General features: G+C 41.0%; 1 protein-coding gene across 1 annotated transcript; it reads left to right on the top strand.

Annotated features, from left to right (window-relative positions):
• The first annotated feature begins 680 nt into the window (after positions 1 to 680).
• LOC118227217 (D(4) dopamine receptor-like) lies at positions 681 to 16,122 on the top strand. The gene is made up of 4 exons (XM_035417430.1): positions 681 to 1,615; positions 3,416 to 3,528; positions 7,432 to 8,006; positions 15,622 to 16,122. Exons 1-4 carry the CDS (start codon positions 1,379 to 1,381, stop codon positions 15,822 to 15,824), a joined length of 1,128 nt encoding a protein of 375 aa, XP_035273321.1. The 5' UTR covers positions 681 to 1,378; the 3' UTR covers positions 15,825 to 16,122.
• Positions 16,123 to 16,935: the final 813 nt, after the last annotated feature.

Raw genomic sequence — 16,935 nt, forward strand, 5'->3', positions numbered from 1 at the left:
GCGATCTCAAAAGCTGCACGTGTTAAAACACGTAGGCTACTGTAGCTGAGGTGCACAAGTATCCTATTCTGCACGTACACTCTTTTGTTCTAAACTGAGAGTAAATGAAGTTATCTAATAACTCGCAATGGAAATAAATGGCATAATAATAATAATAATAATAGTAATAATAATAATTATAATAATCTTTATACTCAAGGGTTTGGACCATTTTCTGACGAATGAAACACTTTTTCTGACGAATAAAAAGTATGAACAATTTGAACTGTTCAACAATTGTCAACGGGCCAATTGTATATTTTTACCTGTCAAACCATGGAGTTATTTCACTACTTGTCAATACTGGTATAATCAAGATTATCCCATCCTAGAAACAGGACAGTGGATAATCACGTTAGGTATTAATTTAGCTTGTACGTTAAAGTAGACGTTTTCTATTATAGCTAAGTATAGGCATCCAGAAGACTGATATGACACTTTTATTGCCGTATAAAGTAGGCCTAAGCATACTATCGAGCTAAGTAAAAGCTATGTTTACTAAGACGCATTCCATACTGCGGTTATATCATTTACTGAGGGCATTATCACGTCAACACCGTGCGTAACTGAGAGGATTAATGTTACGCGAGCGAATTCCATCCCTGTCTGCTACTGATCTCGCTCACATTGCGCAAATTCATCCCGAAGCCAGTTTCAGTAATGTTGAAAGCTTCTTCTCAACCCCAGACTCGATGGGGTGTGAGACAAGTTACACTTTCTGACATGATGAGCGCAAATTGTTCGAACAGAGCTCCTAAGTTCCATCACGATTTCATCCTCAAGGAGACACGAGTCAAACCTCAGTTATAAGCAGCTTTCTCTCAACGGATTTGGGACTGTACTTCTGACAAGTCTATTCAGATACGCGAAAACAGGTCAGGAAAAGGAGCTCGCATGTGCGTATATCACTCAAGCGAAGAATGCCTGCGATTCGAAACGTTATAATAAAATTACCGGATCTGATATGTACCTTCAAGATACCTCAGTTCGTTGAATGATGATTTTAAGGGACTAAGCGGTGGTGTCAAAGCCATAGAAAAGCAAACTTTCAAGAGTATTGGACGCACGTAACCATACTCAGACGCGCTGGACCTCTGTCCACCGCTTGTGGTGCTGAACGTAGCTTACAACAAAGCAACGAGACATCGGGGGAAGAAGATATTGCATTGCAGTAGTATATTGTGATGTAACCTTTCAGATAACAAAACAATTCATACCGTACTGAGAGTTACGATGCCTAGATGAAAACCCATTACAAGGAATCCACTTTCGCTTGGACAAGGCGTTGTCGAGGGAGACTGTGGATCTCTAGCCGGTGCGAGGGCGGCTGCCAACCAACATGCCAGCCAACTTCACCGTCTCCAACCACACCGTATCGGACACTTACTATAACTTTCCCGCTTTGATCTTCGGTATATTGTTGACCATCGTTATTATTTGTGGAAATGTGCTCGTGTGCCTTAGTGTATATACTGAAAACGCTTTAAAAACTACAACAAACTACTTCATAGTCAGCCTAGCCGTTGCAGACTTGCTTTTGGCAGTCTTGGTTTTGCCACTGTTCGTGTACTCGGAGGTGAGTTTAAAACGATTTCCTTGTTTGAATAATAACTTTAATACCGAATTTGATGCATGTGCATGCTTACTTTTGTATCTTCTTCAAATTGTGATTTAATATTTATTAACTAATTGATTGTATGCCTTCTTGTTCAATAATAATAATAATAATAATAATAATTTGCGCTCGTCTGTAAAATAAGGACTACACTTTTTCGCATTAGTGTAAATTACTAACCTTGACGGTAATCAAATTTCCTACCACCCAATCCCTGACCTCTGTTGAAAATCTGATTTTAAAAGATCACTTGGCAACGAAATGTCACAAAAGACGAGGGAGAACGTTCCGTTCATAGAGAGGGTCATGTAAGCCTCTGTTGAGATTGAAATTAATGCTGAGTTAACAATGAAGAGGATCGAATTAAGTGGGGGAAAAGTAAAATTATTTCATGTGTAGGTCACCAACACCATTGTACTAAACATCTCACAGAGTGGATCCCACGAGGACATCACAAATTATTCTGAAATCCTTAAATTCTTGTCCACCATACTATTATACTTTAGATCCTTTGAATAATTACACTCTTTAACCAGGTGCACTTGTTCCTTAGTGGTGCACTTTTTATCTTGTTTCTTAAAAATAATTTATACCATGTAATCTAATAAGCCTGTAGGAAGAGTTTTTAAATGTGTAATGCTTGTATATTGACCTGACAGCTCACCTTAGTCATTTGATTGTTGATGCGTGTAGAGAAAACAAATAATTTTAGCATTAACTCACACAAACAGAACAGGACGGGTTTTTAAAAATGATTACATTACACTGCAGCTTGTGACTTGTAGAAATTCTACCTGTCTGTTATTTTTACCGGGGTTTCATGTGTTAGTATACAGAAAAATATCTAACAGATTTATCACTTATTAGCCACTAAAAAGAAAAAAAATACCTGACTTCAGCAGTGTAGCCTACTAGCCTGGAATTTCAGCACTAGCATGTGTGGTCACATGCATAAAACCACCTCCCTATATGCACAGGAATGAGGGCATTTTTATTTTTATAAGAATGTGGCCTAGACATATGCTCTGGCACAGAGCCTTATATGGGAGCTGGACTTTACTCCAAATAGGTGGATTGTGGGGGTCAGCTGCATCCTGTTCTGTAAGATACAGTACCCAAGAGGCATGGTGTTCTGGCTGCCACTAGCTGACCCCTATCAACCACAGTGGCTGAAGTAGAAGACCAGCACTCAGCAACTATACTGTTAGATTTTGACTTGATGCTGACTGGTGTGCTGGTCTCATTCTGGCCGTGTAGGTAGAGTGCTAATGGATACAGTGCTCAGTCCTGTCTGGGCTACATGGAAAAGGTCAGACTTGCTTTATAATGAGTCCTGCATGCGTCCTCGCGCTCATGTTCTGGTCTTTGCGAGGGCAGTGGAAGTGCACATGGCTGGGTTATGAGAAGAATTCTGGTTTGGTGGGTAAAGACTTGCAATTACGTTCAACATAGCATACTTTTTTTTTTTTTTTTTTAAACAAATGGAATCAAAGATTTCATTATAAGAAAAGGTCACAGCATATTAACCAGAGCCCCATCGCTCGCATTTGCTCAAAGCTGAAACATGAAAATATGAAGTTTCATATTTCAGCGCGACCTGTAATTTAACTCTGCTCCGGGGGGTACCTGCCGTATTCTTCTCCGTGTTGAAGCTAATGAGAAAACGAGGATTTCAAACGACAGGAAAAACACCACTGGAGTTCCGGCTGGGGGCTAGAATCTGCAAACTCGAGCTCTTTTTTTTTTTTTCTTTGCGTGCAGTTCCAGGGTGGTGTATGGGCCTTAAACATGACTCTCTGCGATGGGCTGATGACCATGGACGTCATGTTGTGCACAGCCTCAATATTCAACCTCTGTGCCATCAGCATCGACAGGTTTGTGTTTTCACACTTGTCCTTTCTTGCTTGAGACTTTCCGGGAGTCCTGCAATGCTAGAACATTCTGTTGGAGCCGGGAACCAATGTTAATTCACACAAGAGCCAGGTTATTGTATCCAGGTTACCTGGCACTTAATTGATCAATTAAAGTGTCAATCCTTAATTTTTCAGTTTTGGTGGATTTGGCAACATCTGCGGTGACTGGTGGTCACCAAAGTTTGTTTTCACGCTCCAAATACCAGTTTCACTTGAAACTAAACTATCACTAGGAGTGCTTATTTTTCTTAGAAGATATGGTAGTGCTGAGCAACATATCAAGCCCAATTTTAAAGACACTTCTTTGGATTTCAGGCGCTGAAATGGACTTTTACATTCAGCATGCATGTTCCTGTGCGTGCGTCTTTACATTTGAATGCTTGGAATGACTGTTGCATCTGGAAATAGCATATAGAGAAGCAATTACAGAATACAAACACATTGCATGAATATTGCAACAAAAAGCCATTGTGAAGGTATCAAATATGGCATTTTTTATGTGAAAAATCAAAGGATTGCCACTTTAATGCAGTTGATGAGGCAGTTTCCTTACCTCGGTTTCTTGGGTTAAAATTTGTTGTTTGCTGATATAAAGTAAAAAGCAAAAGTCAGAAGACCATATGGCTCACCAGGACTGAGGTTGGGGACCCCTGTTCTAGGGATTTTAAGCATTACCTGCAAACCCCCAACAATCAAGACTGATTCACTCAAGGTGTTGATCTGCGCAACCGTCAGTTAAGACAATTCAATAGCTTTTTGGAGGTCTAGGAAGTATTCAAGATAAACTCTCAGGATATACTTCACATGCCCTGCATTAGCAGGCAGTGGGTTTGATGTGCTACCCAATCAAATCAGTGATAGATTTATACATTTAATGAGGTGCTAAGTAATGGTGAACACTGTTGAGTGGAGTTGGAGCTGTATTACCGAAGACAGGCCACTGGGGAATCAAGATACCCGCACCACAAACTCGCAGGGTCAATTCCAGCATGCTCAGCTGGAGTCAGGTTTAAACCCCTAGACCACAGAACTGCATTACAATTTTAACAGCGGATCAGTATTGAAAATTGTTCAATCCTTGTTTTTACCTGCATTGGATTATGGAGATATTATATACATGCATGCTGCATCTTCCATGCTAAAATGATTAGATACAGTGTATCACACAACCTTGTGTATCACAAAACAGCCAACATGTTTTATAAAAGGGGCTGGGTATCGTACCCATCACTGTCCTCTTTATCAGGTTGTTAAATGCCCCCCCCCCCCCCCCCCCCTCTTGGACATCAGAAGGGAAAAACATTGGCTCATTTTCTTGTTAAAAGCTATTTTCTTGTATAAAGCTCATTTTCTTGTAAAAAGAGTTGTATTGGGTCAGTGCCCAAATTATCGCTCAATAAACATAATGTACATCAATGTCAGGTCATGCTGGGAAGGACAGCTTTTAGTTTCTCTGCAGCGTATGCATGGAACAAGCCGCAAAAAGCTATTCAACTCTCCACTCTCATTTATCTGGGGCAATTTAGAACCCTTATCAAATACGTTTTATTCTTCTCTTGTACATGTTTTCATTGAATAACTTGTGTTCTGATAAATAGTTTATTGTTTATATATTGAATTGCTTTATTGTGCATGCATGGAATTGTTTATTGTACGTATGTATCTGCTCAATGCTGTAATCAGGTGATCCTTCGTGAAAGAGACCTTGGTCTCAATGGGATTTCCCTGTATAAATAAAGGTTATTTCACAGATTCAGATAACTGTTCCTGTTGTAATGCAGTTCTGTGGTCTAGGGGTGCAGACTTGAGGTTTAAACTCCAGTGACGCACATTGAAATTGACCGGCTGAGTTTCATAACTTATTTAGCACCTCTTTGTACATTTTCCAGGTGTTGTTTTTATCTCTGAATTTTATTAGTACTTCCCATAAAAAACGTATTACCTTTAGATATACTAACCACATTTTCCTAGTCGGTGCTTTTAATTTAGTTCTTTTATACAGATGGAACAGTTAAGTCCAGGAATCCCTAAGCATATAACCCAGCATTATACTCTGATATAATGAACAGGATATTTTTTATGAACAGAGCTTTGCTATTAGTCATATGGCAGGGTAAACAATCAAAGAAACGGGCAGAAATAAGGCAAAGGAGATATGTGTGTTTGCAGGTACCCAATGTAATGTAAATGTATCTCTAGTTCTCATGGTGTTTGTTCTCAAGTTGAGCTTGATCAGCATTATTCCAGGAGATCTACTGTCCTGTAGTTTTTTTGCTCTAACCCTAAAAAAAGCACACCTCATTCAACAGCTAGAGATCTTTGTTGAGCTGCTAATTAGTAGAGTCAGGTGTGCCAAATTAGGGTTGAAATGAAAGCCTACAGAATGGCAGATCTCCAGGAACAGGGTTGGTTACCACTGGGGTAGAAACTTCAAATTAATGATATTTGCTTGAGCAAGTAGACGATGGCCATTCGTTTAGCCAGCAGGGGTTGCTGGCGAGCAAAGAGGCATGAGGCTCATTCCAATCCTTTATTTTACCCATCCTTGTATCCTTGGTCTTCAACTGACCTGAAAATTAAACGAGGTCCATGATTTTAAAGGACATTCCAACCCATTAAATTCTCCTTGAAGGAGCTAGGAACGAGGAGCCAGGAGGCTCCCAAAGGATTCTTGAGCAAGGAGACACAAATGCATCCTTTGTGGAAGCTTTTTTTTTTTTTTTTGGAACACATGACATATAAATGAATGACTTGTGGATCCCCCTCTCCTCGTCTGCCAGACTTCAAACTGACACTTGGCAGAACAAGTAGGATCCATTTGCCTAATACACATTTCCTTAATTTCTCCATCTTCACATACTTTCCTAGCTTCTTTTCCTTGCATCACCCATTGGGTGGAGCTAAAGAAGCGAGGAAAGGACGCAAACAAAAACAACAAAGAGGCCCGAGCGTAATCAAAGTTTGTCCTCAACATTGATTTGCAAATGAATGTGAGATTTGGCAAGTTATTTTTGGTGATTGCTGGAATGTCAAACTGAATTTCAGAAGACAAAACAAACACTGTATATTTATTTGTAAGTCACATTTAAGGACACACGTTGATTGGATCCTGGCCTCTGCCAGACAGACAGTCACTTATTTTGGATTGTATAAGGTTTTTGGGGGGTTACTTCAGGTTAGCTTTGGAGACAAAAAGGGCGGGGTCACTTCTGTGTTTTTTCTCTGATCACCTGAGGCTGCACAATCACCTGAAATCTCAATTTATGCACTGTGGATATTAAATATCTCATGTTATTGCACAGTTTACATGCTGGACTTGATTTACTTTCCTTCTTAGTCCACCACAACCCATTGACTGTGACCTTAAAATGAATGAGGGCGGGTAACTCCCTGCTTTTGACTGTATGCTCTCAGTAGATTAATAATGGACATCAACAGGAAGCTGTAAAAACACATGCAAACATATATTCATGGAAGTGCAATATAAGGTCTGGGGTTTTTATGTTACTCCTGTTATGAAATTTATGATACACCATCCTCCGAGGTACAGGTATTCTCCATTTGGACTGAAAACAATAAATGTGTTTTACATCTATTCATCTCTTCATTTGAGCTTTTCACAAACTGCCTTGAAACCACCAGAGAGTGCTAATTTATTACATTTATAATTTTGTTACATTTATAGGTTTATTACATTTATAATTTATTTCAATCTTTTAAAGTAAGTAAAGGAATGTTTTTTTTATAAAATATCATTTATTATTAGGTATTATTTTATTAGTTATTAGTGCGCATCAAATGTGTTACAAATAGCCAGAACTGAGAAGTCAATGAAAAGTCAAAGCTGCTGGTCTCTCTCGGCAGGTTTATCGCGGTATCTGTCCCTCTCAACTACAACCGTAAGTACGTGGACCAGCGGCAGATAATCCTGCTGTCGGGCACGTGGGTGCTGGCCCTGGCCGTGGCCTCGCCCGTCATCTTCGGCATCAACAACGTGCCGCACCGGGACCCCCGGGAGTGCAAGCTGGAGGACGACAACTACATCATCTACTCGTCCGTGTGCTCCTTCTTCATCCCCTGCCCCATCATGCTCCTGCTGTACTGCGGAATGTTCCGGGGCCTGCGCCGCTGGGAGGAGGCGCGCCGGGCCAAGCTGCGGAGCAGCATGGAGGCCTGCCGCAAGCTGCAGGAGGCGGCCGCCGGCCTGCCGCCGCTCTCCGGGCTCCCGCCCCCGCTGCCGCCCGTCATCGAGTGCGACCTGGACGACGCCCAGCTGGAGGAGCTGGAGAACTTCTCCCCGCCCGGCTGCCCCGCGTCCCCGGGGTACAAGGACATACCCTTGCCCAGCGTGAGCGGCAGCCGGGCCCCGACCCAGAGGAAGAGGGCCAAGATCAACAGCAGGGAGAGGAAGGCCATGAGGGTACTGCCTGTGGTGGTGGGTGAGTGCTGCTTCCCCTATTTTAAACCCTCCCTCAGATGTGGCTGTGCTTCTTAAACTGTGCTTTCACTCTTCACACCTATACTGCACTCGTAATGCCTCAAATACGGCCGTGCTGCTCCAACACTGCCAACTTGCACTAAAACTGTTTTGCTGTGTTTTCCATCTTTACACATAAAAGATGGCTGAGCTATTTAAACTGCATTTTTTCTCTGTGTTCTGTTTACTTATTAGCATGGTAGACTGTTAGCCTGAGTCAAATGCACCCAGTACATTATTGGGATTTTAAAGCAATATAGGAATAAAATATATGCAAAAATGCTATATATATTATCTTTATCTCAATTCCAAACAATATAAACTGTATTAGATTAATGATTGCCATTTACCTCTCAGATCTAACAATGAAAGTGTCATTGATTTTTGTGATAAAGATGTGATTTATATAAATCCTCTATAATGAAGGCATTGGGGCATAAATCATGTTTATCTGTGCAAAATTAAACAAGGGCTATATGCAGTATATTATTGATATTTATTGTTTTGAACTAACATTCTCAATTATTTTCATCTAAAGATACAATTTAGGCCCAAAGACAAAAGGCAAATACAAATGATGAACGACAAATAGAAACACAAAACAAAAACCAAATTTTCCCTGGTTTAGTCACTGGTTATGAAATACATCTCTCAAAAGTATCATTGCTTTGTTAGTAAAAGTTAGAAATGGGCCAATTTCACTCCAACCGAACACCGAAGGGTTAAAACGCGGCAGTGCAACTTAAACTCTTCTTCTGCTATTTGCTTAATCTGCGGCTGAAAAGCCTTCTGACAGCCAGTAGGAAAGCAGTCTCACTGTCACTATGAAGGAGATGTTTTGCCTTACAGTTATGTTTTGTGGTTGTTAATGTTAAAATATGAGGGCTTCTATCACTGGAATAAGCAAAAATGACCAGTGCTAATTTAATTATTTAAATTATATTTGCTTTTTTAACCATTTTTCAGTAGGCACCAGATAGAATGATACTTTAAAATATCCTTTACCAAAGGCTATTTCTGCAGATCAATCAGGGTATCAGCAATAAAGATATTTTCAAGCATTTTCGGATCTGAGGAGGTTTAGTTACTTTCTCTCAGTCATTTCATGGTAAAGTCTCCTGTCTGAAATGATGAGGAGAGATTCAGCTCACAGTCAGAGCCACGGCCGCAGTCAGGGTCAGCCAACTGCGTACACTGCTGCAGTCAGAGCCATATAACTGTGAACGCAGATACAGACAAGCCCACACTGACGCATTCACAGCTACACAGTTACACATACTACTGCAGTCAGAGCCGTATAACTGTGAACACGGGTACAGACAACCCTGCATGGGCACATTCAGAGCTACACAGTTACCTACACTACTGCAATCAGAGCCATATAACTGTGAACACGGGTACAGGGTTGCCATATCTCATGCTTTTGGCATGAGACACACCCGTTCAGGGTCTGTCTCACGTTCTCATGCTACCCAAACACATCTCACGTCAAATAAAAGACTGCAGCTAAAAACAAAGCCGTTCCCTTAGCTCACAGGACAAAGAGTAATTGGTTCATAAACATTACGATTGATTACCTATCTTTGACAGCACCCACCCCCCGGCGTGAAATCTGGATTGCCTACCCCCCGGTCCATGATCTCACTGCCCCTACCCCAAGAAAACAAAGTGAATCTGTTGTATTCCATCAAATATAATCCAGGGCATGCCACCCAGAACCCTCACAGTGTTTCAGGACTGACCTGTATTATTATTATTATTATTATTATTATTGTTATTAATAATAATAATAATAATAATAATAATAATAAAAATACATTGTATCATAACGTGCCTTTCTCAATCTACAGTGCTACACAACGTTAAAGATCATAAAGGACACACAGTTTCTATGGAAACACATACGTCTTATCCAGCAGCCCTTATAGACAGTGGGGGGATGCTGGGTAGCACATCCTGTTAACCTTGACATGTTTATGCTGAAGACAGAGGGAGGATAGGATGAAGCATACAATAGCCTACTTACCATATAGAGCACAGCATCCTCCTGTCCTATTTAGCTCCACAACACAGATGCATACAGTCCTTTTTATCTGCGCAATTCCTTTACACACACACGCACACACACATACGTACATACACACTCACACACTCACACGCACACATGCATGCACACACTGACACACACACACGCACACATACGTACATACACACTCACATGGTCACACACACACATGCACGCACATGTACACATGTACGTACACACTGACACACACACACACGTACACATGCATGCGTGTGTGTGTGTGTGCGTGCGTACTCATGCCGATTGAAATCCCTCCTTCCCTGTCCAACACTTTTCCCAGTTATATGTCATTCTGTAGGGGCTAGCCTGAGTCAGGACTAGCATGGTTGGGACAGGGCAGTACTAAACTAGAACAGTATTAGGTACTCATGAAGTGCTAAACTATTAGCGTGAGATAAGCCCTGTCATAGAGCTCTGCTTTACACTGAAGCCTGCAGTGTGGTGCTTGACCATACTGAATACTGCTTTGACCCAAGGAAAAACGAGAAAACAGCATAGACTCTTACGGATCTGTGCACTGTTCTTACTTTGTCTTTTTATAGGCCCTGTGAGTCAAAATGAAGTCACGACAGAGAGTATAGAAAGATGCAGAGAAAAACCAAGATGCACTCAAGTGTCATACCACATAAAACGTTCTATGATCTCTCCATATAATCACACATTAAAATTTTCCAGCCTCTCCAAAGCCGCGTTTCCACCGCAGGAACTTTACCCCGGAACTAGGAACCTTTTGCGTTTCGACCACAGGAACTAGGGTCTAAATTTAGTTCCGGGGGCTTTATTTTACCCCCAAAAAAGTTCCTGCTCGGGGGATAGTACTTTCCAAAAGTACCGGAACCTTTGGGGTGGGGCGCAAGCGCTGAAAATTTCTGATTGGTCAACTACTTGCAGTGTTTTATTTCAACCGCCATGTTTAAAAATATGCAGCCGCAAACCGATTTATTTTCATAATAACTTCAAATCAAACTTGTATGTTATGCGGCGCAGTAGCCTAGTTTTGGTTATAGCCTGCCAACGTCTTGGAATTATAACGTGTGCTCTTCTGTTCTTTTCTTGCTTTAGTATTCGTTTTATAAAATGCTAAGCATTTGTGCTGGGACAGCATATTACGTACCAAAACAAAATGGATTAATTCGGTTGCGGAATATTTTCTTCCGGATTTTCTTTGTTAGCCCGTTGTAATTGACTCAAAACTTTGATACAGTTATGTGAGGTATGCGGTAGTTCTGCGTAATTCACATTGGTGATACAGTAAAAGCAAACTGGAAATCACCTTCCGCACTTTTTGTCAGGGTAAAATAACAGGTTAATTCTAATAATCGTCCCTTTAGCTTTTTCAGACTGCCGTAGTTTTACTCTGCCATTCTTCAATTCCACAAAAAGACCAGAAAGACTATGGACTAATTTATAGTGCATGGTTTGCATCTGGAGGGCACACTTCGCTGCTCGGCTAGCAGTAACTTCGAAGGAAAGCAAACGGTGGCTGTACCACTGCTAATTTAAATTTTCACGCAAGTCCGAGTTTTCATTCTATTCTTGTCATTTTGCAATTAGCCTATATGGAATTGACGATGAGAAAGTAATCAAACAGCAAATTGTTTACAACGTGTGCATGTTTTCTGCTGTTGTTGCCAGTTATATTGGAAATGTGAATGCATTCTGTCGCCTCGGATGTCAAGACATGAAAGTGAATGTTCGCATAAAAACATAATGAATGTGTTTGAGAGGATATATAAAACAGTTACAATCTGACTATTGGCCTGTTATATTCTATTTGTTGCATAACAACAGTCCAAGTTCAACTACCAACGACAGTTTTGCTTGACAACGGTAAAATATTCCCAAATGGCTGCAGAAGAATATTTCAATTCCAGGTGATTAAATCGATAAAAATCAATAAATACAAAAGTAACCATATATAGTCATTGTTGGTAACCCGTTGTATATAAGTGGAATAAACCCCTCCGGGCTGTCCCGGTTATTAGAAAATAATGTAGGCCACTTCAGTGGTAGTATGGGGTTACAGAAGAAATCATAGGACAGATGGACCGACGACAACGTCGCTTTTTCATACGTCAGTGGGCTAATTTGCCTAATCTTCCCGGGACTTTAGACTGCGGTGGAAACGCAGACAACAATGGGCTGAAGGAACCTTTTAGTTCCTTGAAAAGTAGTTCCTGGGACTAAAAGTTCTGGGTACTTTTGGTGGAAACGCGGCTCAAGTCTCTCTGCAAGTTTAATCAAGTTGCTGACTGGGGATCTTGTGAGAGATCTGAAGGAGTGAAGCTGTTACTTTTAGCCCACATTAACTAACTACAGAGCCAAGCTCTAAATCCAATTATTATGTAAGGTCTGCTGGGGGCCTGAAGCTCTAAAGACATTTCCACAGAACACAGCCAAGCCCAATGTGGACAGAGTTTCTCTGCTTCTTTCATTTCAGCATATCCCCAAATGCAACAGAGCACTCAAACTATTTTACCCCTCATTATCTTATGAACAAAGTGGAAAATTACTTTAAATTTGCATACATTTTAGGATAGAGCATAAACCTCAAAGCTAAAGATTATTTGAGGGGAATCCACAATAGAACAGCAACTGTCACTTTTTGTTTGCTTTTAATTTATTTTGCACTTCTGTGTCTTCTGCAAGTACAGTTCAAACAGCAACATGAACCCTAATAATAAACTTTGAATGAGATGGATGGATTGTCAACTATATATTATTATGTGCTGGCCAGTTTCTGCAAATTAATAGTTTCACTAAAAAGTTTCACTAAATGGGGAAATGGTGTGCTCTAGTTATATTCATAAGCCAATTGAAAATCGCACCATACCCATCACTGTAACAATTCTAGCCAGGGTCTGAGCTAAAAAAGGGATACAATCCTCCTGCAGTATTCGTCTCAGTAGACACACACACACACACACACACACGCACACACAACCCTAATCTGGGAGTCAGTCCCACATGTTGGGTTCATCCGGATCCAATAGAACCTAGCGCACACTACTCTTCCAAGCACACAAGGCTGAGGGGGCACTACTCTTCCCTTTACACAGGGATTAGGGCACACTACTCTTCCATGCATACAGGGTTTAGGGCACACTTCTCTTCACTGCACGCATGAATTGGGGCACACTACTGTTCCTTGCACAGTGGTCAAAGATTGCCCCAGTATGTCCAGGATATACCATTGAATCAGGCCAGCTAGGTCCTGTAAGTAAGAATTTGTCTAATTAATTAATTAAAAAATTAGAATGACTAAGCAGTGGTTAGCACTGTTGCCTCACAGACAGGAGGTTCTTGGTTCAAATCCTGGCTGAGAATCAAAGAACAAAGAGAAAGCCAAAATAAGGAAGCTTTTCTTATGGTAAACTTTTGGTAAGCTACACCAGAAGATTGCTCTCTCCTTACTCTTGTCAAAAAGAAGGAATGCACTTTGCATTTATATGATCATTTTGTTTACAAAGCACTTCACAGCAAAAGGGGGAACACTCACTTCATCCACCACCAGCATGTAGCTCCCACATGGGTGATGCACGGCAGCCATATTTCACCAAAACATTCGCCACAGATCAGCTAAGGTGGAGAGGGAAAACATTATTGAGCCAATCAACCTGGGTGATGATAATCAAACAGATTAACAAAGTCAAAGAGAAGGCTCCATTGGAAATCATTTGCACTAAACTAATGTATATTCTACAAGAACACAGTGATATCACATCTTCCACTTTGGTCAGTTACTCATAGTTTTACTTTTACTTTTTTGGAAAAACCTAGTTTCCCCCCTTCGAATATCAAAGGCAGCTGTTTAATCTTCTTAGTTTATTCATGAAAACGCCCACGCTGAGCGGGGCTCTCGGCTAGCAAAAGCAGAGAGCATGTGGAGTGTGGCGAAGGAGACGTTGCATTGTCTCCTGAGGGCCAATCTCTCTCACTAGCCCTCCTCCCCCCTCCCACCGCCTCCTCCACCCCCCACTCCCCCCACCCCCCTCCCATAGTGATGTCCCTCAAGAGGGGCACAAACCTCTACAGCTTTGATCTGACCCTAATGCACCCCCATCCCCGTCATAAGCACAGCAGCCCAGTTTCCATTCACAGAGCTCCCTGGGCACATTCCCTGTGAAAACCACCAGGAATTTCCTCTACAAAAATCATTCCGGACATGCATACTTACGTGAGACTTAAGCGTTTTTTTGAAAAACAAATTTGATTAATATTTGATTGGAAATTGAATAGTACATTTGGACGTATTCAAAACGAACCCCAGGGACAGTGCTTTCTTGTACGCAGTGTTGGTGACACCACGTGAGGTCGATATGACTTGGACACTTATCGTCTTCAGACACCTTCCTTGAAGTCTGCTTTCGCTTTCACACCAGAATCATGGGTGCCTTTTAACAACTCAAGACCTGAAAATAACTGGTGTGACAGACTGAGGCAGAGTGCTCCTCCATAATTAAACATCTCGCAAAAGCTAAACTCAACCGTCTGCGGGACACTCTTCAAACGGGACCCACGAGCTGCTTCATGAAGTATGGGAATAAGAGAAAGGAAATCTTAGGACCGCACTAGGATGGTTCACTATAAGCACTCCTAAAATTCAGCACTGGTACGAAATGTCTGCATGTCTGGGTTGTTTCACCAAGGTGTGATAACCCAACTTCTCTGGGCTGGTTTGGGTTGTGATCTGTTACTCTCTGCTGGGTATTTATAGAAAACCCATCAGCAGTCCTGAATTATTCAGTGCAGCAGAAGCTGTCATAGGAACCTGTTATATTTCTAATCTACAGCACATGTACATTTTAGTCACGGTTAATTTTCTTCCTCGCACAGCGCGGCAGGGAGCGACAGAATACGATACATCAGCTCAGCAACACAAACATTGTCTTCGCTGTAACCCAGATACGGAGGGCTTGAGACTTATTTGGTTCAAATACATGAAAATCTAAGATGCCAGCGGCAATATTAAAAAATTTTATTTATTTGTTTATAGGCCGGATTAGTGTCCAGCACTCCCAATACCAGCATTGTTTCTGCATGTAAGACCAAGGAGCAGCATTATAAATATAAAAATATAAAGCTTTACTGGCTGAATTGTTTAAATATTATCCACCCCTGGATGCATGTTTCATGAAACTCCTCTATGAGACTATTATTATTGGAAGCTGATTAAATAAAGCTCTTCTTGTTTAAAGGAGGCAGGTATAATCTTGAAGAAAACAGCCAATAAATCTTGTGTACTAAATCTTAAACAATAATGTATTAGAGCCATTGTTTTAGGTTTATATGCAATTGTTAATGTAGCTTTGAATTAACATATGCATATATTACACCAGCGTTAGTGACACTGAATTAACTACTAGTTTTGCATTTTGCTTCTTATTTTCTAATAGAGAATAAAAATCTCTCTCTGTCTCTCTCACTCTGTCTCTCTCTCTTCCCCCCCCCCCCCCCCTCTCTCTCTCCCTCCTTCCATCCCTCCCCTCAGGTGTTTTCCTGTTCTGCTGGACACCATTCTTTGTAGTCCACATCATGCGGGCTCTGTGCAACTCATGTGAAATCTCTCCAAGTCTGATGAGCATTGTCACATGGCTTGGCTACGTAAACAGCGCCATCAACCCCATCATCTACACCGTCTTCAACACAGAGTTCCGGAAGTTCTTCAGCAAATTCCTACGCAGCTGCTGCTAATAGCAACTCGGGGATTACCATCTGGACAACAAAAAAGTACCACACCAATCTGTTAAATACGGTAACGAATTAACACATTATATAAACATAGGATATATCATGCTATTACAGTATATATCTTAATTCGGTCTGTTTATGCAATTTGACTTTGATTTAATTAATGTGCGAACAGTATGTCAGCTTGCCTGCTTACAGTATCCTACCTTACTGTTTGTCGTTTCCATGTCTAAAGTGGAAAGCTTTCTGTATAATTACACTGGAATGTCAAAATCTATTTTTTCACAGAAATAAATGACCTTTGAACGTGGTGTCACCAAGAGGGCGTTTGCTTTATTTGTGATATCAATCTCTGTACTGTACATGTCCATTTCATGTTTTACCGGGAGTATAAATGGAAATCAACAGCAAGCTCTCGAAAATCAGTTCATGAGACCATAAGAACATTGCCCCAACTGAAAGAGGTGTAATTGTCACGTTGCTTGGCAACATAAATGATAAAACCAACAAATGGAATATACTGTATCATTGGGTTAAAATACAAAAGGCAAATCAATTTTCATAAAGTCATAAGGTATTCAACAGCACAGCACAAAATGACATGGATATGCATAAGAACCAAACCCTTGTGTACTAAAAGGAGCAACAATGCAAAATGTTTTCTTACATACCCAGGTCATACCCAGGTCAGTGTCATGTTGCCATTCAGGTTATAGTGAACTATTTATGTATTAGGTTTTTTTTCCCAAGGATGAACTCTTGAAACTAATTGAATGTGAGTGAACTCAAGGTCAACTAAAACATATTCAAACGTGTATATATATATTTTTATGTGGTTATATTGGATGGGTGTGGAGAGAGGACTCTGGCACATGGTCTTTCAGTACAGTTTTAAAAACATCTGCCCTGCAGGCAGTTAGAAGGCACACATGCCAGTTTGTGCATCTCCCAATCCCCGTCTGCCACCTGAAGTGTACTCTCAAGCACTGGAACTGCACACTTTAACCCACTTGAGATGGGCACTGAAAGCCATTGCAGTACATTTTACGTCCAGCTGGAGAACCCCCTCACACTCTCCTGCAGTGCACACTCATACTAATGCCAGGTGTACACA

The sequence above is a fragment of the Anguilla anguilla genome, chromosome 5 (genome assembly GCF_013347855.1).
Source record: "Anguilla anguilla isolate fAngAng1 chromosome 5, fAngAng1.pri, whole genome shotgun sequence".
Taxonomy (NCBI): domain Eukaryota; kingdom Metazoa; phylum Chordata; class Actinopteri; order Anguilliformes; family Anguillidae; genus Anguilla; species Anguilla anguilla.